Genomic DNA, 23,520 nt, shown 5'->3' with positions numbered 1-23,520 from the left:
TAATATTTTCCTTTATTTCCTAGGCTATATTCCCTACTGTATTGTTGCATTGATTAATCCCTTTTCTTTCAGAGGTGTGCAGTCCTGTTATAATTCATTATTCAGCTATATGTGGATGTGTTAGTAATAAAGCTTTCTTGTTTTCATTTTAATAAAGAGACCCCGCGGATCTGTGTATTCCTTAGATGTACCTATTTCCCTTTACTTTTCAGGCTATGTCTAGATTGCTAGTTATTGTGATGTTATAATTTGCTATTGTGTAATAAAGGGACCCCAGTTCTTAGTGAACCATTGTGTAATTGTTGTTTTTATGATAAAGTTAACCTTTCTTCTAGTCAGATGCTGTTATGTGGACAGATGCGTTTCCCGTCCGGGTAAGTGGTAACTGAGCAAGGGAGCAGGGAGCACTTATATCAGAGAATAACCTTTGCATATAGTAATTTTGGCCATTCTTGTGTGAGAGGATTGAACTGTCTATCACATAACCTATAATATTGTATATGAGATATTCCCAGTAGATATTAGATACATATAGAGAAACTTCCCAACAGAGAGAGAGAGAGCTGAAGGTATTCATAGGACAGAGATTGAGTGGCATTAGTGAGAGGATTGATTGTAATCAATGTGTGTACCCGCTGGATTGCGGCTTGTGAGAGATTGCCGCTAGAGAGAGTGACATTAGTGAGAGCATTGATTGTGGTCAGTGTGTATCCGCACCAGATTGTGACGGAAGTGAGAGCACCGGGAGGATACTGTGTGTAGTGAGATTGCTGCTAGAGAGAGTGGCATTAATGAGAGCATTGATTGTGGTCAATGTGTATACCCACCGGATTTTGGCTTGCGTGAGCGCTGATTGAGGTCAGTGTGTAATGGTAAATGATCAGAACTGCCCCCTTCACTATGCGGAGGGTAGCATAGCCTGGGCCTGAGTTGCCGCAAGACTATAAGGTAGGAGTGTGGTGTGGAATATGGAATTACTTAGTAAATAGTGAGTATTCCTAGTAATCCTATAGATTTAGTGGTGTTTTTGATGATATGAGCTTGTATATTGCTAATTCCCCATCCCCAGGAAGGTACCTAGGTACTGTGGTAAGTAGGCTCTGGGGAGGGAGATGGTTACGTTTCGGCTGGATTGGTGGTGTCTTGGTGAGTTGGTGATATCTGGTCTGAAAATCCGGTCGTTACAGAAATGAAATGTGTAGAGTGACTAGGGTGGCTGTGGAGACCTCAATCCGTCATTATCTATTGGGTTTGTTCCAAACCCCGCCCCCAGAAGGGTAGAAAAATGCGTTATTAGTTTGCCCTGCTTGGCCTACTATTAGCATACCACTGCAGAACAATACATTGGGCTAGCCCCATGCCCATGACACTCCTTAAGTGGAAAGCAGACCTGAGGGAGTGGGCGACAGCCGAGGAATGTAGACTTAGGAAGGTACGTACAGATGAACATGCTGAGAGGGACATTGAGATGTGGTCGAGTATGCAGGATGTCCTTGGAGGCAATGATGGGCAACAAGATAAGGGGGAAGGTGAGGGATAGGAGCAGTGAGGAAGGTAACACAGATGTGACTAGTGAAAGTGAGTGGGAGGGTGTATAGGTCACATGCACATTGCTCGACAGGACACAGGGATAGGGTCGGGTGCGTTGGTGACCCCTTGCTTAAATCGCAGAGATGGACTTGGGTATGGAGGGTGCCCCTCTGTTATGCACACGCACCACACTCTACATGATAATACGATGCATGAGTGAGGGGGAAGTTTTTGGTCTCACCTCTCTTATCTCTGGCATCTGAAGTGCACTCTGCCCCCCTGACAGGGATCTGCTTCCCCCACCCACCTCTGGATGATATTGTATTTGTCAATATGTGAACATGCTGCTTGGTTTTCTTTTGTATTCTTTATAAATTACAAAAAAAAGAGAGAAAGCTTTTGATTAGCCTAAACCCTCTATCTTTTCCCTCCTGATTGTCACAGCACCAAGAAACCCTTGGGTGTTTGTGCAATCCATATGTTTTCCTAACAAAACAGTTAATACTGAGGATAAACTGGATGTGGGAGAGAACCCAGTATTTATTATTAGGGACCAAAATAAGCTAGAGGTAACCCTTCGAAGGCCCTCTTCAGTGAACGTGCCACCCATAAAGACTTATAATAAGAGGCAGCCTCTTTTCTTTTTTGATTTCAGGTAATTTTAGAGTGAAAACAATACGATGAATATCAGAAGAAAAGACCAACACTCGAGAAACAAACTCTGCTCAAATGAGAACTATGACTAGCCATTGTTTGTGCTCTTGGGAGTATCTGGAAGACAAAGGCTGTTACCAGAAATCTGTACTTTCACGTAGGGCCTTCTAGAGTATCCAAGGTGCAAAAGTTCGTCCTGGAAAATAAAGCAGAGCCTCTTCTCTGAGGGAAGCAGGATGACCATTTCATGGATACCCTTCTATCAAGAGGGAACACATATGGGTAAATGTCCTATCTCTGTGAGGGGTAAGCTGAGCTTTCCAACAACAACAAGGAATAGGGGGGATCTCAGTGAGCCCTGGGACAGTGTTGTATGAGCCAGAGCAGAGCTAGGAAAGAGCTGCATGGCATAAGGTGATCTATTTGTGTTGATGGCTGAAAGAGGTATCCAAAAGTGTTCTCAAAGATCCATGCTGGAGGCACTAACTAGCACATAACACGTGAGAAGAATTCAATGCATATGAAGAAGTTTTATTATGTTAATATATAAACTGGAAATAAAAAATCCCAATAATGAGAAGGCATCAGTAATGTGGTGGGATCTAGACAAGAATTTTTTAATTAATGAGTAACTCACCAGTTTGATACAGTGAATTTGCTCAACTCCATCAGTCAGCTCCAAACTTCGCAGCAACAAAGATGCCAGATTTTTCCCTTCTGCATCTGCGAACACTATAGAATTTTGGGCAAAAAGGACAGGTTTAGGTAATCATAAAACAATAACCATCATAAAGCAATGTTGCATGCAAGCTACTCGAGGACACACCAAATGTGGCCCATCCTTTCCATTTCATTACTGACCTATGAAGTTTGTAATATGTTACAATATGTAGACGTGCAGTGGGCTGGAAGGAACAGGATCCCAAAGATCGGAACAACCTACAAATACTAACTAATAATAAGGCCATTATTGCTACTTTGATGATTTTCAAGCCACCATTTTCTGGACGTTTTCTTCTACAGCTGAATAGAGCATCTCTCCGAGTTTGAACAGATGTCTGCAGCAATGGCTTCCTTACATAAATCCAGTAGTCACCCGAAATGCCGAATTAGTGGTCTATTTATTACACATGTCCATCCAATTTGTAATGCATAGGAATGACCACCCGCTAATTTAAGTCTTACATTATTGAACATTAGAGTAACATCATATCAGGAAAGTTTAGTACCAAATCTATTTAATCTTATATAAAGACATGCGGCATATTTAGCATGATTTATGATGGACAGTCATCCAAAATATTGCCCAGAGAGAGAACCACACCATATATATAAGCATATAATGCTGGGGGTTTAGACTAGGCACATATATAAAAGGAATGAATTACATTATGAGATGGGGTCAAGTTTATTCACTTTCATATTTAACACCAACACTTGAGAATCTTTACTATTGCCCATAGCGAGGGTTGGTTTTTCATCCAATCAATATTCGGTATCAAGACATCAATCATGATGAGTTACAATGTGTTCTTTCTCAGATGATTATGTTTGCTAGCCTTCTATTGATATTTTATGACTTATTTTCTAATCGGAGTGCTCCGGTGACCAATTGTATCTTTACTTGCTTCTTGAGGTCCTTTATCATTTTTGTGATAAGATCAATTCAAATATCAATGTATATTTCTTCTCTTTAAAAAAAAAAAATTATAATAATAATTTTTGAGTTTTATATAGCGCTGGCTAGACCCGGAGGTATCAGAGCGCTTAACATAAGGATCCACAAAGTTAAAAAATTACATCAGTTACAAGTTACATCAGTTCCAAGATAACATTTCCAGAGCGTCGGAAGACGAAGAACATGGAGCTTAGAAGGGAAAGGGGGTGGGGTATAGGAGATGGAAAGGATGGAGATAGGATGGATGGAGAGACAAAGGAGTCTGCCCAAAATCTGGCTGGGAAGGTGACAGCTGAGGCGGAAGTCCACAGCCCATCTCCTCTATAGCTATCAGGTAGCTACACCGGGCATCTGTCAAGCGGCTAGGTCTCAATGAGAAAACAGTTAGAGAGCAAAGAGGAGGAATAAATGGAGCGTAAAGGAGAAAGTGGGTGGGGTAAAGGAGTAGGGGAAAAGAGTACGATGGAGAGTGAAAGTAAGGTCTGCCCAATGTCTGGCTGGGTAGGTAGGTGAAGGCCGAAGGGGTAGTCCACAGCCCATCTCCTCTACAGCTATCAAGTAGCTCCACCGGGCATCGGCCAAAAGGCTAGGTCTCCGCGGTCAGAGGTAGGTTGACCGATTCGGTATCCTGAGGGTAGGATGAATGAGGGATGAGTTTGAGGACTAGTCGAAGTCCAGTTTATTCTCAGAGGAGTAGCACAACGTGGTAGGTAACACCGTGACAGCCATTTTGGGGTCAGGCAAGGGATCAACAGGTGGTAACAGGGAGGGCTAAAAAAACTTGCTTGCCAAAAGATCATGGTGGTCCCCATGCCCTTCACTACTGACCTGGCCTTGGGGCACATCCACCGAAGAACCAAAAGTATGCAGCAGCAGCTCAGCGCGTGGAACACAGACATGCTTGAAACTTGCAAAATAGATGGGATCCATTGCTACTTCAAGATCAAATGTGGATATGAAGCACTCCGGGCCCCCTCTGTACAGAGTCCGATGATCAGGCATGATGAGTCAACGGGCACCACTTCCAACACGGCAACCGGAATGACCGGCGCAGTAGCAGCATGCCTTCCACCAGTCATGGCCGGCGAACTCAGCTTCCGAGGGTCCCCACTGCCTCCTAGGGCTATCCTTAGAAATTCTTTTAGGGCCTTATAAGTAAATGCCTGCTGATTAAATTTTCCTGAGCACTTGCAATTGGGGACTGGCAGGGGTGAGGTGTAGTACTGCAATTTTCCCTGTTGAGCGCTGTCAGTGCTTGTTGGTCTATGGAGAAGACACAGAGCCCCTTCTTCTTTGAATCCCTCCTACTGCGCTGAGGTATGGATGTTGCTGGGGCACCTAGTGCAAAGCCCCTCTCATTTATTCGGTCTTCTGCTGAGTGCCAGCCCCCATTTTAGGGTCAGGCACGGTCAGGCAAGGCTCCGGTTCGCTGCCGTTTTCTAGCCAGTGTATGTCTGTCGCGTACTGAAATTGCTCCAGCTGCCCTTTAACCACACCCGGTCGTTTAAGTGCGTATAAGGTGTATCTGTGACATATTACTATTTTTAATTAGAAAATAATTGTCACGTAACAGGCTTTACCATGCACCAGTGACTGGGCATTTCTAACCATCCACCAGTCCAATATGGCTGACAATTTCCCTGTATGTAAATACACTATATTCATACTCTGTACTTCAGCATGCTTACCTTTTTCACTTTTCCAGTAAGGTGAATTTGTGATGAGATACTACTCTTTCCACACAATTAAGAAAAAGCTGCCACAACAATCTCTTAGAAGCACGGACGAAAAAGTTACAGTACAGCAAAACTCAAGCCCCATTGAGTCAATAATGAGAAACTGCGGAACGGATGGAGCACCAGGACTAAATAGGCTACCGGCAGCCCTAGTCAAGGCATCACACGAGCACTAGGCAAAAAAATGTGCAGTCCATCTTTAACTGGCAGTACCTAACTCATGAAAAGGATCAGTAATTCAACCAATGTTAAATGGGGTGACAGAAGTGATCCAGCAAATTAAAGATTATTCGCTCTATTGGAAACTGAAGCCAACTACTGTGCAAGTCTAGTACTACAAGATCTACAGACAAGGGTAGACAGACAGGCATCCATCCCATGGAATCAAACTGGTTTCAGAGCAAGCCAGAGTACACTTTGAAACTTGGCAGCCCCAACCCTTTGCATGGAAAAAGCCTTTAAAGCAAAACTGACATTTTATGCATGTTTTATGCAATGTTCTACGAGATGGTCTTTGGCAGAAATGTATCAGTATGGGGATTAACATAAAAATTATGAGAGCCATCCAGCTCCTTTACACTAACACTTGGATTCCTGTTAAGCTGGGTGATGGTGCAAAGAAAAAGAAACTGTACACCATGATCGGTCTAAAGCAATGGTGTGTACTAGCCCCAACGTTGTTTATCATCTATATATCAAGCCTGTACATGGAACTAGACCTCATAAAATGCGCACCATCCCAGACTAGGGGGTCGTCCCCTTACCTACATTCTATAAGCATAAGATTTATTTCTGATGAGTATGACATCAATGGGGCTGAAAAGGTTTTTGGATGCCCTGCTCTGCTTCACAAAATGCTGTGAACTGGAAATTAATTATAAGAAAGCAAAGATAGTGACATTCAGTTAAAACTTAAAAACAACAGTATCATGGAGCACAGATCGGGATCCAACTAACCATTGAACAAATTAGGCTAATGGTAAACTGTCCCCTCCCTTCGTATTATCACGCGGTACCAGTCAAGGTTGTTTGTTGTCTCCGCTGTTGTTCATTCTAGCCATGGACCAACTGGCCCTTTGTTGGTCTCACTATATGCTGATGACAAGGTTTTATATGTTCGCAACCCCCAGATTAACTTAGACCCCTTTATTCGGGAAATATTGCGCTTTGGTTTGTATTCCGGACTGGGAATCAACTGGCATAAATCGGTAATCTTTCTGCTCAAGGCCAGCACGGTACAGTGGGAGCTCGAGTTCCCTCTGGAATGGAACTCTGACTCGGTTAAATACTTAGGCATTCATATACATCTAAATGTGGAGCAGATTGTTCGTCGTAATTATGGGTCCGCCATGGCCAATTCGGAAACGCAGATTGAGAAATGGCTGCGGCTCCCACTTTTTATGGCTGGGCGAGTCTCCCTCATCAAAATGGTCGTCCTAAATTTTTATATTTCTTTCAGAACATCCCTATTCCGCTCACAAAGAATTTTTTTCTAACACTGCAATACCATTTAATAAGATTGGTGTAGGGGGGTGGGCACCCTAGGGTAAGCTGGAAGGTGATGACACTACCCTGCGATAGAGGGGGCTTTATGGGGAACCTGATTTTAGACTATATTATTTAGCTGCGCAGTGTAGTTTCGCACAAGCATGGTACCACCCAGATGTCAGAATCCCCTACCTCAGACCTGAATCAGACCTAGTCCTACCAGGCACGTTAGCTGCAGTTTTGTCGCATGGTTTCCCCAGAGATCCCAATGATATTCAACCGGCCTCGACCACTAGTTGAGCTTGGGGCAAGCTGCGCCACATTACACACACTACACTACTCTATTCCTCAGATCTCCCACTCCCTAACCCTAACTTGATAACCATTACTAACGAAAAGTTGGTACAGAAGCCGTGCCTCAAATTTGACATTGTTAAGATGGCTGACTTGTTTCCTGATGGACATGTCTTCAACTCAGACGATGACTAACACTTTCCGGATGCTTCCTTCATGGACAAATTTGTCCTCTTGCGACTTCGCTCTGCCCTCCTGGCTGCCTTTCCAGACCCCACTCTGGAGCCCCCTTCCTTTCCTCCTCTTGGCATGCGGATTGGCAGTGAGAGGGGGGTACACATTGTGTCTCAGCTATATAGGTCATGCTCTACTATCCTTCCGATCAATGAGGATAAACTACGCAAAGCTTGGAAGGTGGACTTGGGTGGGCAGATCTTGAACGAACAATGGGATGCCTGCTGTGCGGTCACAAACAAGATTTCCCTAAATAGCCGGCATAAATTGCTTCATTTTAAATTTCTTCGCGGAATGTACATTACCCCGGCTAAACTCCATAGGATAGACCCTTCCAGATCCCATCACTGCACCAGATGTCACGCCCGAATGCCGACTTTGCACACCTTGCCTGAATCTGTCCGAACGTACAAGCGTATTGGGTTGTCATACACAGGAAAATGAGTGAAATGGTTGGGATACCTATGACCCCATTGCCTGAGATTGCACTATTGGGATACGTTGCACAGTTCCCGCATACTAAGCGCAGGTTTGTTGCTATTGGTTTGCTCCTCAGCAAGAGAGAAGTGGCGATTCACTGGGGTGGTAGGTCTGCTCCCTCTGTGAAGGGATGGCTAAAGAGTATGGCTTCTTGCTCTACCAATAATGACATATATACTACTACACTCTCCCCTACACACTTCGAGGCCCAAAGATATCTGGGGCCCTTTCCGGGCGTTTCTACAGGCCCAGCAAGAAACCCCAACAACACAAGCCAGCCGCGGTATGATGCCTACCGGGATAGGTTAGACTATTACACTGCGTACTGCACCACGTACTTCATCGATATTATATGCATTCTGATGCTGCAGTTATAATATGACCGAGCCAGACGTATGGGGCCTAATTTTTGTTTGCTCATGTGCTTGTGAAATCCCGCACACTTGTGGACAAGGGGCTTTGGTAACTCACTGTGAGGCGGCATGTTCTCCAATATTGCACTGTTAAATGTATCATGGGGGTTGTTCTTTTTTTGACTGCATGTTCTTAACAAATTGTTGATTATCCGATCGCAGTGCGCTGCTGTAACTATACCTAAAAGTTAAATAAAGTGAAAAAAAAATTGTACGAAACTACAAATACCTGGGGTGATTTCTGATAGAAAAGGTGTCTTCTGCCCACTCATGGATTTAATAAAATCCAAGTCAGCTTCTCTGATTTTAGGTTTTTGCACACTTGTAAAAAAAATCAAGGACGGACCCTATTCTAGGGCCCTTACTGAAGGTCATGGCAGCAAAACTACTCCTCACATTCGCATATGGGTGTGAAGTAAATGTTGGAAAGACGGCAAGGTTGTCAGACCAACTAATAGCAAAAGCCTACAGATCAGTCTTCAAGCTCTCAAATATTTCCTCATCAGCGCAGCTACGATTAGAGCTAGACCTAACAAAACAGACTTTGGCCTCAAAAAGATCTTTCATGATGATGTGCTATAGAGTTAAATCAGCTGAGAAAAACACACTTGCAGCATATGTCTGGTATAAATAAATAAGCAGAATTTAATCTCTTCATTTAGCTGCTTTTTACATGACACCCTAACGTCGGATCAAGTCACTAAACTTTGGACCACACAAGTAGCAGCTGGCGAGTTCAAAAGGATACTAAATAAAGTAACAAGATCATTTTCAATGAAAGAATACAAAGCGATGCTAGTGAGGCGACCTCATGCTTGCCAACTGATAAACTCCTATTACCTTGGAAAACCCCATTAAATATTAGGTTTCTATTTAATATTAAGCTTAAGTTGATGTCCCTTCATCTAGGAACTCAACCAACTTTGGACCATTCCTAAAAAAAAGCGGAGTCCTCAGAATGCTGACTGTATGGCACTGGAATAGAGACTTTAATACATGTACTCTGAATTTGTCCAGCATGCAACTTGAGCTCAGAAAGTTACTACATGGACCTTTTAATCAACTGGCAGTGCGCATGTGTAGGCCGGCTATCATTGCTGCCCTCAACCAACCAACCAATCAATCAATCAATCAGGGAATTGTAAGCGCACTACTCACCCGTGAGGGTCTCAAGGCGCTGAGGGTGTGGGGGATCCTCAGATCTGCTTAGCCGAAAAGCCAGGTCTTGAGGGTCTTTTTGAAGGTGTTCAGGGAGGGGGCGCGTCTGATGTCTGCCGGTAGCTTGTTCCAGGTCTAGGCTGCAATGTGCTCTGGCTCTGTGGATGCGTGGGTTTTCTGCCAGTGCGAGGTTGGAAGATCGGAGGTTTCTTTTGGGTACGTGGAAGTTGATTCTGTCATTGAGGTATTTGGGTCCGTTGTTGTGTAGGCATTTGTAGGCCTGAGGGACGATTTTGAAAGCGACTCTTTTCTCAACGGGGAGCCAGTGGAGACTTCGTAGGTTTTGGCTGATGTGTTCGTGTCGGGGGATGCCTAGGACAAGTCTGGTGGCGGTGTTTTGTATTGTCTGAAGTTGGCGGAGTAGGGACTTGTTGATGCCCACCTGCATTGCGTTTCCATAGTCCAGTCTGCTGATGATGTGTGTGTGGGTGACTGTCTTCCTTGACTCCGGAGGGATCCACTTGAAGGTCTTGCGGAGGATTCGGAGGGTGTTGAAGCTGCTGGAGGGGACGGCGCTGATTGTCGGTTCATGGAGAGTGATGAGTCGAGTACAATGCCAAGGTTCTTGCCGTGGTCTGAGGGGGTAGGTGGGCTTCCGAGGGCAGTCGGCCAGCAGGTGCGGTCCCATGCAGAAGGGGTGGTACAGAGGACGAGGACGTCTGTCTTCTCAGCCCTGAGCTTCAGGCAGCTGTTGCTTATCCAGACTGCGACGTCTTGCATTTCTTTCTGGAAGTTGAGTTTGGCAGTGGTGGGGTCTTTGGTGAGGGAGAGGATGAGCTGGGTGTCGTCGGCGTAGGATGCGATGTTGAGACCATGTTGTCAGACGATGGCTGCGAGGAGGGCCATGTAGATGTTAAAGAGGGTGGGGCTCAGTAATTTTCATGGGGCCGGAGAGGAAGGGTGGGAATCTGATCCTTTGGCTTCTTCCGGTGAGGAATGATCGGATCCATTTCAGGGCAGTTCCTTATATACCCGAGTCGTGTAGCCTAGCGACGAGTGTGTGGTGGGAGATGGTGTAGAAGGCCGCTGATAGGTCGAGTAGGATGAGGGCTGTGGAGTGGCCTTGGTCCAGGAGGGTGCAGATGTCGTCTGTGGCGGCGAGTAGAGCAGTCTCTGCGGTGTGGTTGCTTCCGAATCCGGATTGGGACGGGTCGAGGACGGCGTTCTCTTCAATGAATCATGTCAGTTTCCTGTTGACTGTTTTCTCTGCAACTTTGGCTGGAAAGGGGAGGAGCAGGATGGGCCGATAGTTCTTGAGGTCGGTGGGGTCAGCTGTGTGCTTCCTGTGCAGGGGTCTGACTTCTGCACGCTTCTAGTCGTCTGGGAAGGTGCCTGTTTTGAAGGTGGTGTTGATGGTGTGTTGTAGTTCGGGTGCGATGGCGGCCGCAGCTCTTTGGTAGATGTGAGGGGTGCAGGGGTCGGTGGGGGCCCCCGAGTGGATAAGAAAATGGGTCTGAAGGGTTCCTGAATGGACAGACTTCATAGTGGCAGCGGTTTATTCTGTGGGGACAGTGGACTACATTGTCAGGGTTTGTTCATCTGTAGATACCAGAAGGCTTGCTGTAAGGCTGAAGGGGGTCCTGTTGAGGGGGAGTCATCATTTATGGACATGATGTTGCTGCTGATATCTTTACAGAGCTTCTGCGAGGAGATGCTGTTGCTGGCTGTGAGTGTGATGATGTATCCGATGATGGTGAAAAAATTTTCACTGGTGTTTGTGCCGTCATCTACCAGGTCTGTGAGGGCTGTTTGCTTGGTGTTCAGGATTCGCTGGTGGTATTGCCTCAGTACGACTTTGAAGATGTCCTTGTCCGCTGTGTTCTGGCACATTCTCCACTTGTGTTTCAATTGTATGCAGTGCTGCTTTGTCATCCTGGGTTCTCCAGTGTACTAACTAGCTTGTGTTTGCATTCTCATTGTTTTCCTGTTCTTGAGGGGGCCAGGGTGGCAGCTCACATGGTATTCCAAGCATTGAAGTTCTTGATGCCTTCCATTAAGCTGCTAGTTTGCTCAGGCAGTGTTGGTGAGGGTGGAAATCCAATCCTCTAGATGTGTTTTCCAGCTGCAGCAGGTAAGGCCTAGGACGGTCACCTTCTAGGTAATGTTGAAACTGACGAGGACATTGTCTGTCCAGTTGACAGTAGAGGGTTTGCTGACTGTGATGGTATTGAAAGAGAAGAAGATAAGGTCCAGGTGGTGTACAGTGGTGTCGGTGGGTTTGGTCACATTCTGGGGGATGCAGCAGTTCTCACTGCTTTCAAAGAAGTTACCAGAGTTGTGGTCGGAGTGGGCTTTTAGGTGGAAGTTCAAGCCAACCAGGAGGATGACAGTACTTCAGTTGATGATGAAGGGTGTGATAAAGTCTGTGATGTTGCTGATGAAGTTGCCTAGTCTGTAGACGAGATTTGCGCTAATGATGTAGCTTGCTGTGAGTTGCAGCGTAGCATGAAGGTCAAGTGCTACAAGAAGATGCTCATGGTGTCTGTGGAGGTGGTGCAGCTGATCAAGTCCATAAACATTATAGAGATCCCTCCTTTGGGCTTGTTTTAGCAGTCTTGACTGGTGATCGTGTATCTGGTGACAACTGAAAGCAATGGACCTCAGAAAGTACAAGATTCCCACAAGGAGAGCACAAAAGACGAGAGAAAGGCACAAAGAGGGCAGAAGAATAACAATGAAAAATGAGGCAGAAAAGTATTGCAAAAGAGGAGGAAAGAGTACAGCAAGCGCTGAAGAGAGGCACTTAGCATAATAGAAGCAGTACAAATAATAAACAAAGGCACAAAAGAGTCCAGAAAAGATGCACAAAAGAGTAATGGAAGAGACAGAAAAGAGGAATGAAGGAGACACAAGAGTACAAGGACGCACAAAAGTGTGTGTGTGAGAGACAGAGAGAGAGAGAGCGAGATCGAGCAAGAGCGCAGACAGAAGCAGAGCGAGGAGGGAGCCTCAAGCATGAAGCCATGTTCAAAAGGATGTTGTATGGCCGGATGATTGGTCACAGGTAAATTCTAAAGTTACCATCTGCTTAATGGCTGGTACATTCTGCAGCCACCATTAACTAGGTCCAGGGAAGGAGCACGGTGGGTGGTGCAGGAGGTGGGAGGCACGTGAGAAGGAGAGAGGCAAGATTGCAAAAAGAGGCACAGAGAGAACACGCGAGTCATACATAGTGAGTGAGAAACAGGCAAAAAAAGGGTAGTGTAGCAATGGGCAAAGCGGCACCAAAAAAAACGGAAAAGGACACCAAGTAAATGAGTTACACATGCAGAGAGCATGAGACAGGCACATAGAGGGCAGAAGAAAACCAATTAAAAACGAGGAAGAAAAGTATTGATAAACAGGCAGAAAAAGTATAGCAAGTGCTAAGGAGAACACATATCGTAACAGAAGTGGCACAAAGAGTAATGAAGAGTAAAAAAAAAGGGGGGGGGCTCAAAAGATTAATGAAAAAGTCACACAAGAGTAAACCAAGGTACAAGGCGAGTGTGTGAGAGAGACAAAAATTGTTGTATATCGTTTTAGATTCTGAATGGATTTTCCTGATTCATGCCCTTATATGGGTACAAATCACGATGTCCTTATATAGGCATAGAAATAAAGCCCTTATTTAGGCATAGCCCATGTTACCCAAATACAGGCATGGCTCTTCCATCCGTTCACCAAACGTCACAACGAGTTCTTGGAAAACCAGCTTAAGCAGTTAGGGACTTCCCCTTGCTTGAATATTGATTTCTCCAAGAACTCAGTTACTTTTACAATGAACAACTATTCCCTAGGGGTTCATTCATGAGGTTCATATGCCCGACTTTACATCAAGGATGGCATTCCTAAACACCTTCAAGGTATAAATATACCTTCACTTGATATAGCAAACTACGGTGGTTCGAAGCAGTTTGACAACCTACTTGCCCGATGCAGCTCGCTACAGCAAGTGGAGAAGAAAGCCAAATCTCCAGCTGACGCAATGATCAGGAAGCAGCCCTACTCTGCTGAGAAATGCAGTGTTTCTGACTCCCCTTGCGGGGTGTTGGGAAATCGAGTCCCGAGAAAGAGATACCAGACCTCCTTCATTTTAAGGTATGGAGCTGATAAGAACCTAGAGAAACTTTTGGTAGATTCTCGGCAAAACTAAACTCATGCAAAAGACAATATTGACTTCTTCCCACATACTAGACTTAGGTTAGGTACATTGGGGTAGGCGTATTTTAGAAACACCAGTTCAGTATTTTAGCCTGTGTATTTATATATGTATTTTTATATGGCTTGGAAACCATACAATGCTCTTACAGTATTATTTTAGAATACTATTCTCGCTGTACACATTATACTTTGCAGTCTGCATAACGATTGTAGCTGTTCACTTCTCTTGCATGAGAAAGAAGACTGTTCAATAAACCTTTTTATTGAAAAACACCAGTCTCTCTATTTCTCTGCAACTCTGTAGAAACGAAGCATGCAAGATTGACTGGGTGAAATACTCATCTATTGTTTCCACGACTCTGAAGATATGTTTTATTCTTGGGGAAACAAAGTTGTCATGTGTATGCGATTGTCAGAAACTAAACCCTTCTTGTGAATTCGAGAAAGTTTCTAGTGACCTCTGAGTTAGCTGGCACTCACAATTAAGTTTAGTATATTCGATAGAGACCTAGTTGACCTAAGTCCTACGTCAAATCTATAGGATATATTATTCCAATGCACAGAGCCTATTGGGAATATAGGAACTACACAACAAGATCAAACAAGAGAGAGGGAGAGCAGCTAAATGCAGAGACAGACGGCAGCATCAGACGTGGAGCCAGGTCCGAAAGGTCCTTGAATGGTCAGAGGAGCGGTCTCAGGTAAGTACTAGGGAAGGGGGAGGCTAAGATATGCTTCACAAACCAACCAATTAAACCACATCATCAAAACTTTATCATGTACAATACTAAAAACCAGGTATAACCACAAGAGCAGAAATGCCTTTGCTAAGATTGAGTCTATGGGCTTCAAATTTTTATTTCTGCACAAACACGAAGTGATTTGCTTTCTTTTCCTTGATTTCTAAACTGCTCAATGAATTTGGAAACACTGACGGACGGGCTTTTAAGACAGGACAAATGCCATTGATGGGGTGGTGCTACTAGATATTATTGACAACCCTGTTCCACAAGATCACTAGTAAATAGCGCATCTAAATAATAAAGCTTTTAATGTTATGTCCTGTATGCACAGATCATGCTCAAGAATTGATTGCTTCTCGATCCCTGCTAAAGTACTCCATAAGCATTCCACTTCTCCATTTTAGAGCGAAGAGTTTCAGACCTCGCATCTGTGACACGAAGTCTTTATGTGGGCATGATCAACCCTCCTTCAAAGAGATGGATAGTTAACATATCTAAATACAAGCGGCACTTCAAGACAAATGTTATGATATCACCAAGCAAAGTGTTTTAATAGAGACTACTCAACCTTCCAGACATTCTTGGTGATTGGGAAAACCGCTTTAATTTAAAACTTAGCCTGTGATAGAAGTAAGTTCCAATTGGAACAGAACCACTTGGAACAGGAAATTGAGGAATCAACACAAACTATAAAGAAGACATGGTTTCAAAGCATGTACTGTTAAACAGCAATTCACATATGAGGCAACAAAGAAAATGTGTGGATATAATTCAAAGAGCTTACACTTAAGTTTGTCAAACTTCGGGCCTTCTATAGCAACAGAATTCACTCTAACTTCCTTCTTTTTCTTTAAAACCATCTTCAAGACGTGGTGGATCCTGGAAAAGGAAATAAGAAACAAAATTCATACATAAAACCAATCCCATGCATATATATAAATTTATAATAAAACAAAATGTAACGTTTTGAAACATACATAAAGTAGATTAAATAAATGTAAGAAAGTTAATTATTAATTAGGGTGAATGTTAGTCCACGACAAATAACACACAGTCACTAACCTGTTACGTTCTGGCAAAGGTTTCAATAATTTAAACCAGAGCTCAACCCCTGATAGTTATGGGAAAAAAGAATACGGCCTTAACTTTGAGAAAAAGTGTAACACACATCGAAGTACCAAAATAGTAAAAAACACAACACAATAACAACACAATAAAAATCCCACTCCAATTTATAAAACTAGGGGAAAATATAATAAACAAAATAACACCATCACAGCAAACATAAAATAAGGGGAACCAGACATATGAATTTTAAAAGATTTTAGGCAAAAAGTGCCAAGAAAAAGTAAAGCTCCAATCAGTAGTCACCATTCGCAGTTGACCGGGAACAAGACACGATTTCAGGTCAACTGTGATGTAGCGGATACACCAAGCAGCATTTTCACAGTCAAAGAGTTTACCTTCTGACTCACTGAAATAGGAGGCAAAATCCTCCAGAGGGGCAATGTTGCAGGCTGTACCTACTTATTAAAACTGGAGCTTCTAGTTTGCAGAGGTTTGCACCCTGTCCAAGCAGGAACCACCACACTAGTCTGGATAAGCTAAATACACACTAAATGACAACCTGTGCTCACCCTCTGATAGCTTGGCACAGAGCAGTCAGACTTATATATAGCGAGGCAATGTGTAACCAGAGTTATGAATCTTTAAAGAATAAATCAAAAAGTAGCGCCTAGAAGCAAATACCGCTTAGGGTCTACTTGCGGTTGTGCTGGACTGGGGTAAATCCAAAGTTCAGGCCAACTGAGATGGAAGGCAGGCTGGCAACAAGCCTCAATCATGTCCTGCTGAAAAAGTACCTTCGATATAAGGAAACATTGACGCTTGTCAAAGACTCAATGCTTTAGTTCTGATTCGCATAGGCGATAAAGGCTTTGTCCAAGAACCCCTTTACGATGTGTTGGGGTGGGCGGAATTTGCGAAATGGTAACAAATCTCTGCGAGCACGCAAAAGTTTAGCGAACACGCAGAATTGCTTGTTCCACCCGTTCGCGAAGCTTTTTTCCTGTTCGCGAACACTGTTTGTGTACTCAGGGAGAAATATCTTGCACACATGCATTTTGAAAGCGCAAACAATCAAAAAATTCGGTGAAGCCGCAGATCGAGGAATTTTTGGCAATTCTGCCTTCTCCGCAGAACGTGAAATTACCCAAATTCCGTGAGCAGAACGGAATTTACCACCCAGGCCTAGTCGCCATCGAGCCGCGCTTTACATCTTCGTCGAGCCACACAGTCAATGGAAGCGATGTTGTCGATCAGCTCTGGCGTCGAAGGGCAATGCGTCAGTTCGCATCGGTGCAGTGTTGTTTTTCAAGGGCCCATGACTGAATTGGCACCACCTGGCAGGGTAGGACTCACAGACGGCAGAGTCCAGGTGCTGTTGCAGGGTTGAAGGAAATCCTTGATGGCCCTCAGACTTCAGAACAGTGGCAAGCCAAAAAGCCCTTGGAGTCATTCTGGGTTCAAGTGAGATGGGTCCAGTCCTTGTCTACAGCGGTGGCAAGGATCAGCAGGCAGCTGGGCAGCACAGCAAAGCAAAGCAGAAAAGCAGTTCTTTCAGAGCAGTAGTCAAGCAAAGTGCCAATCCTTGTAGTACAGTACTCTTTACTCCTGGCAGAGTTCTTCACAGGTCCAGTAGTATACTGTCTTGGTAGGTTCAAAGAACCAGTACTTATACCCTGTTGTGCCTTTGAAGTAAGGGCAAATTTCAAAGCAGGCACTTGACATGCACAGGCCCCCCGTCTCTGGCTCCAGACTATCCGTAGGGGGTAATCAGCTCTTGGTGTTGGAAACAGGACACTGACTATTCAGGGTTAAGTGTCAGCTACCCCTCTCTTTTCCTGCCCAGGAAGAGCAATCAGAATGCAGATTTTTATTTTTATTTTACAGAGTTTTATATAGCGCAAACTTGACCCGAAGGAATCGGGTATCACCAGTTGTGTTACAGATGGACACTTTCATTTTTGTTAGGCACGGGAAGATTAAGTAATTGCCCAGAGTCACAGGATGCTCAGCATCATTGCCGAAATTCGGAGCCGGTTCCCCAGATTTAAGGTCGACCGCCCTAGCAGTTAGGCCAATTCCTCTCCCCAGATGAAAGTAGATGTGTTCTTGGTCACACCCATCCTTCCTGTGTCATGCACTTCACATTTGTATTGGAGGCAGACTGCAAGGCACACAGAGTAGTAAGAGCAGAGAAAAGCCCGCTTTCTAAAAGTAAGAGACACAGATGATGGACGGAATGCAGAGCAAATGAAACATTCACTAACAGACAAGAGATCTAGGTTAAATCCATTGTTCTTCATGCCACCCCAGCTTAGACCCAGCCATATGCAAATCAGTCTTGACCCGGTTCATCATGGGAACAGTCCAGCCCGAACTGCCAAGCCAGGTCCTCCCTGGACCAGAAACAAGCATCTCGATACTGGTTTCAGGGCATCACCCCATATCAGCAAGGTTAGCTTCAATCCAGTGACACAGTAAGCCAATAATGATGGATTAAACCCAGATCTGTGACTGGGGATGAATGTTAGACAATGTTCAACATTCCAGCAATTACCTTTTTGTGTTGCACTTTCTAAAAGTGGCATTTCTAAAATAGAAGTATTCAATTCAACTTTGCCATTTAACAGGAGTTATCATTACCATTTTAAAGATATAAAACATGATGCAGCTACCCTTTTCTGATCAGGAATTACAGCTTTAAAGTGTTTTAAGCAATTAACAATGCTGGCCTATGAGAGGAGTTGGCCTTACAGAAGTGAAAAACAAATGTAGCTGTTTTTCACTACCAGAACATATAAAACTTAAAAGTACATGTCCTTCCTTTTAGTTATACAGCACCCAGCCCTGAGGGCTACCTACGGCCTACCTTAGTGGTGATTTATTTGTATTAAAAGGGGTGTTTAAGGCTCGTCAAATAGTTTTAAAAGCGAACTCGAAGTGGCAGCAAACTACACACAGGCCTTGCAATGGCAGGCCAGAGACAGGGTTGAAAGACTACTTGTGTGGGTGACACAACCAGTGCAGCAGGCTCACTAGTAGCATTTAGATTACAGGCCCTGGGTATATGGTATACAACTTCACAAGGGACTTACTAGTAAACTAAATATGTCAATTGTGTATACACCAATGTTACCATGTTTAAGGGAGAAACACATGCACTTCAGTACTTGTCAGCAGTGGTAAAGTACTCCAAGTCCTAAAGCCAGCAAAAAGAGGAGATAAGCAGGCAAAACGTTTGTGGGAAGACTACCCTAATGATGACAAGTCTAACACTGCCAAAGACCTCCCAAAGCTGGATTGTTGCTAGATGAGGCACTGCTAAGGTTGTCGGTTTTGTTGGAAAAAGCTCAGAGACTGACAAATTCAAATTTCACAGCTGACGTAGTCTTTGCTTCGGAGGGTGGGGGGATACTTTTCGCACTTTTGCCTGGATAAGATTTCTACCTTTGTGCTTCATCTTTTTATGGAACGTCAAATCTTCCAGCGGGGCTAGTCTGAAGCAATATCTGACGAAGCTGCGTCAAAGTCAGACATTTTGGGCTTGGTCCAAGCTTCTGCTGATGCTCCAGAGGTCTTGGAAGAGCCAATATTTGAGACTTTCTGGGTCAGCTCCTGTTAGTAATTTTTAAGGCTCCCAGGACGTCACAGAAAGCACTTACGGTCCAGGACTCACACCAGCAAAGGCCACCAGCAAGGTCCAGTCCAGTTCCAGTTCCAGTTGCTAATGGTCAGCGAAGTACTTCAGGAAAATGGCCTCTTGCAACTTGTTGTGTCAGTTTAGCCCCTAAGAAGACAGCCAATTGACTCTTGGAATCAACGCATTTGTCCTATGTACAAAACGGGAGCAGGTTCAGCTCTTCAGGTCACATCACTGGTCTCAAGTAGCAAGTGCAGTCTTTCTGTTCTTGTGCAGGTGCCGAAAGTGCTCTGAGGGGCTGGTGGTAAGTCCATGTTTGTACATTTGAGTAGCCAGGGGGAGGGGGTGACTCGTGGAGACTCCCTATTCAATAATCAAAAAGTTCCCACGGGCAACCGTGCCCACGTTTGCAGCATGCCCGGTTTACTTTACTGGAAAAAAGCTCGGAATGCACTTTGAGGGAGAATCTAAAATGGCACAGACCTTCTTCCCCTGAAGGGAACTTGTGTGCCATTCATGGATGTGTGTAGGGAATGATCAGTCCACTTACCCTAAGATATAAGCTACACCAAACTAGTGCTGCGACGAGCTCCATTTCCCACTGGGACATAACCAGGCCAACCAGCATGTGTCCTGAGATCAAAGAGTTTCTCCCCATCCGGCCTCCCTGTACACAAAACTATGAATGGATTGGCCTCACTTCTACTCTTTTCAAGTCAATGACATTCCTTGAACCTCACTAGCTGCCCTCCCTGAGCTGATAAGATCCCATACCCCAAACACAGCCAATCTTGTCACCAGGCTTAAGCTACTGTACTACGCTGGGAGCAATTTTCATTTCTCATTAAGGTCACACATTCACAGAGTCAGCTGCTGGCAGGCTCATACAAATTAGCCTGCAAAAGCTTCTGGCTGTTAAGGTAGCGTTTTAGAGGCTACTTTCCTAAATATTTATCAGAACTCTAATTTTACTGTTGAATTGGATTTTTAACATACATTAAAAATAGTGGCTGAACCATTTCTGTAGCTTGTACCAAACCCAGGATAGCATAATAAATGAATCTGCACTCTAGTTTTCCTCATAGGACAGCAAGTGCCTTGAGCAGGGCAATAGCTTTTCAGAGGGTTTTCACCGTAGGGACATCAAGCCTCAGAAAATCATTAAAAAGTTATTAGACTTGCAGGTTAAGTGACTACAATAATATAATCGACCTAACTGTATTGCCCTTGACCCATAAACTGGTCTCAAACTGTGTGATCGTAGGCAAATATTTTATTTCGCTGAGTCACCTTTTTCTTCAATTATCATATATGAAAGCACCTTCAAATATGAGAGTTCAGCATGCCTGCTGGGCAAAAACTCTTTTGTTTGATTTAATAGGGTAAACTTTTGCCCCAAGTGTAATAAAAATCTAGATCGCATAAGGGTACACGACCCCTGATTAGCCTCTTCTTTCAGCAATAGCATTGTCATCAGTGCGGGTGCAGGAGTATTTCTCAGTTCATGTTAGAAAACTTTCACTTTATATAATATATTACTAAAGCATGATGTGTTAGTGCACAGTCCATTACGGATAGCACATTTCCATTGAAATTGCCACAAACCGTTCCACTGATATGCAGTTTTATTGATACAACTAGATAGCAATAATGTATGGAAATCGGGCTTCAGCAAATATTTATCATTTGCACATCTCCAAGTAAAGTTTTTTGATCCTATTAAATTCTTTCTTTCCATCAACATTTCACAATTTTAAAAAAGTGCTTTCCTAACTACTGAAATATATTTTGAAGTATCTGTACAGTTCATTTACAAGCTATTTAAATGCTGTGCTAGATACAATTATAAGGCATCTTTATTGCTCATCCCCTTTCAGAACATCTGCTCTTTGTCAGGAGCTCTCTTGCCATACTGGGCAAATAGGCCCTAAAAATAGCTCTAACACCTTACTCGCCATAGATAATGGGCGAGTAGATTTCTCGAGGTCTGGACATGCCAACATTGAATTCCTACAGGACCCACTTTTAAATACTAGACACCCTACCTTGTGGGATGCAAGGCTACTATGGGATACCTTTAATGATTTAAAAGGAACGTGTTTTCCACTGTCAGTGTGTTATTTTGACAGTGCGGGCTGTAGATGTAAACTGCAGCAGTCAGGCTACAATGGTAGGTGTGAAGCCATGTTGTCATTCGTCGCGCTAGTGGATGGCACAATAAGTGCTGCAATCCATAGGTAATATTTAACTTCCCAAGCTGGGGTGTATTTCTGCACCATATACTATGGCCTTATAGGAAAGTTATATATGCCAATTAGAAGTTAGCCAATTTTAGCAGATTTTAGGGGTCAGAGGACATGAGACACAGTGCACCGCGTAAAAAAAACACAGCAACTTCAGTCCAAAATAATGGGGCCGACCACACAAAAAGGTGCACTTTCTCTCTGTAAATATGAGGATAGTTTCACCTAAACTGTTCACCTGTTTGCTGTATAGTGCCAAAGCTGTGACCCACTAAACGTGAAAACACCCTGACTCATTGACTAACAGCACTTTAATCAGGAAGGGCCCATGCCCAAAGGTCATGTCTACCCATTCTGCCAAGTGGGAAACAGACTGCAACTGTCCTTTAGTCAAGAGAGGCTTTTTGGTAACTCAAACTGTTCTCCGACTACAAATATAAACTTACTACACAAAATTTCATCAAGTCCAGTTATAAACCCAGTTGTATGTGCTTTTCTGACCCCTGGGACTTTACCTCAGCTGTGGACCGACGCCTGTTTAGCAGGCCTGAGTCACTGCTTATTGTATACAAACCCCAGTCTCCAGCATATGTAGAGCAGCCCTGCTCCTGTGGCACTGATCTACCTGGTGTCAGGACAACAGGCTAGCTAGCCCTCTGTATTAAACTGAATAACCAGCAGTACATTAACAATAATAGTGGAAGACCTCTCCAGTTGCTTCTCCAGTTACAAACATATTCTGCCATGGTACTGTGAGCAGGGTGCATTTATTTACATATACCTAAAATGTTTCTGTATGGCTTAGACAGCCACACATGCGATTTCTAAAACTGCTAAACCTATCTTGTTATCTTACGGCTGTTGAAATAGGTAATAATGTTCACAGTTTGAGGGGAGTTTTGTCTGAAAACCACAAGCCAAAAGAATAACTTAATATTTTCCGTTTGATGATTTGTGCAGTCACGTGACGGTTTTAGTCCATTGTACCAACTTCAGTCACACCAATTGTAACAAGCATTTGCAATGCAATAGGTCTCGCATTAGGAAAGTTTGAACTATTGGTATTGTAAATGACAAATATTTTATTTATGTGTTGGTTTTGAAAATTGCCAAATTAATGGCTTTGTCATTTACAATGCCAATAGTTTTAACTTTCGCAAATGTGACACCGATAGCATTTGTAATTTAATATCTGTTGAACTAACCCTAGGCAGCGGCCATGGCGTAGATTAACTGCTAATAGTACCACAGCTGGAAACTGACACCTAGGCACGAGGCAGAGGCCACGGCACGGATTATTGACTGGTAATATTAGCATAGGAGTCACCAGGACCATGCCATGAGGGCGGTTCGCTGGCAAGATGAGAGACCACTGCATTTGATAACTAACTGCTGATAACATGGACTCTTGTTTTAATGGTGGCCTCGTGTCAAAAGAACCGGCCACCACGTGGACAATTGTCTTATCAAAGCTGTCAACTGGCTCCGTATCACAAGACTGGTTTCAGCCCGTCGTGGATTATCAGCCAATAGCAAAGGGCATGCTGGGACTTGTAGGTCCAAATTTACAACGGACAATGTAAATGACTAGTCTAATCAACATGCACAGCGCTCTTCTGGGGAAAAAAACACAACCATCGAGGCAGACAGAAAGACACCTAAAAAGTGGACAGTCATCACACACACAATTAAAACAAACACTTCCCACAGGATAAAAACATAAAAAAACATCCTTCCAACCACACACCCTACATGGTGTAGGCAGCCTGCTACTCCTGTAGGTAAGCACTTCAGTGCCCCACGTAAAAAAATCTCTAATCGTAAGCAGCTTTCAATGTGGGGGACGAAGGACTGCTCAGCATGCACGAGCTGCTGAGGACAGGAGGAGACTGCAGGTGCACTGTTCAATGCGCAAACACTAGGCCGGAAGCTCGAAACTGCTTATTTCAACATCAGTCTTC

General features: G+C 43.9%; 1 protein-coding gene across 1 annotated transcript in view; it reads right to left on the bottom strand.

Moving 5' to 3' along the window:
• The window catches only part of THADA (THADA armadillo repeat containing), a 1,588,234-nt gene that overhangs the window by 1,540,980 nt on the left and 23,734 nt on the right, over positions 1–23,520 (bottom strand). The window contains exons 3-4 of the mRNA XM_086927803.1: positions 15,396–15,490; positions 2,822–2,916 (exon numbers count right to left, since the gene is read on the bottom strand). Coding sequence (XP_086783929.1) covers positions 2,822–2,916; positions 15,396–15,471 — 171 coding nt within the window. The 5' untranslated portion in view covers positions 15,472–15,490. The remainder of the gene's footprint in view (positions 1–2,821; positions 2,917–15,395; positions 15,491–23,520) is intronic.

This window comes from Lissotriton vulgaris, chromosome 6 (assembly GCF_964263255.1).
Source record: "Lissotriton vulgaris chromosome 6, aLisVul1.2, whole genome shotgun sequence".
Classification (NCBI taxonomy): Eukaryota; Metazoa; Chordata; class Amphibia; order Caudata; family Salamandridae; genus Lissotriton; species Lissotriton vulgaris.
The sequence above is the reverse complement of the archived record's forward strand: the minus strand, read 5'-3'. Positions and strand labels throughout refer to the sequence as shown.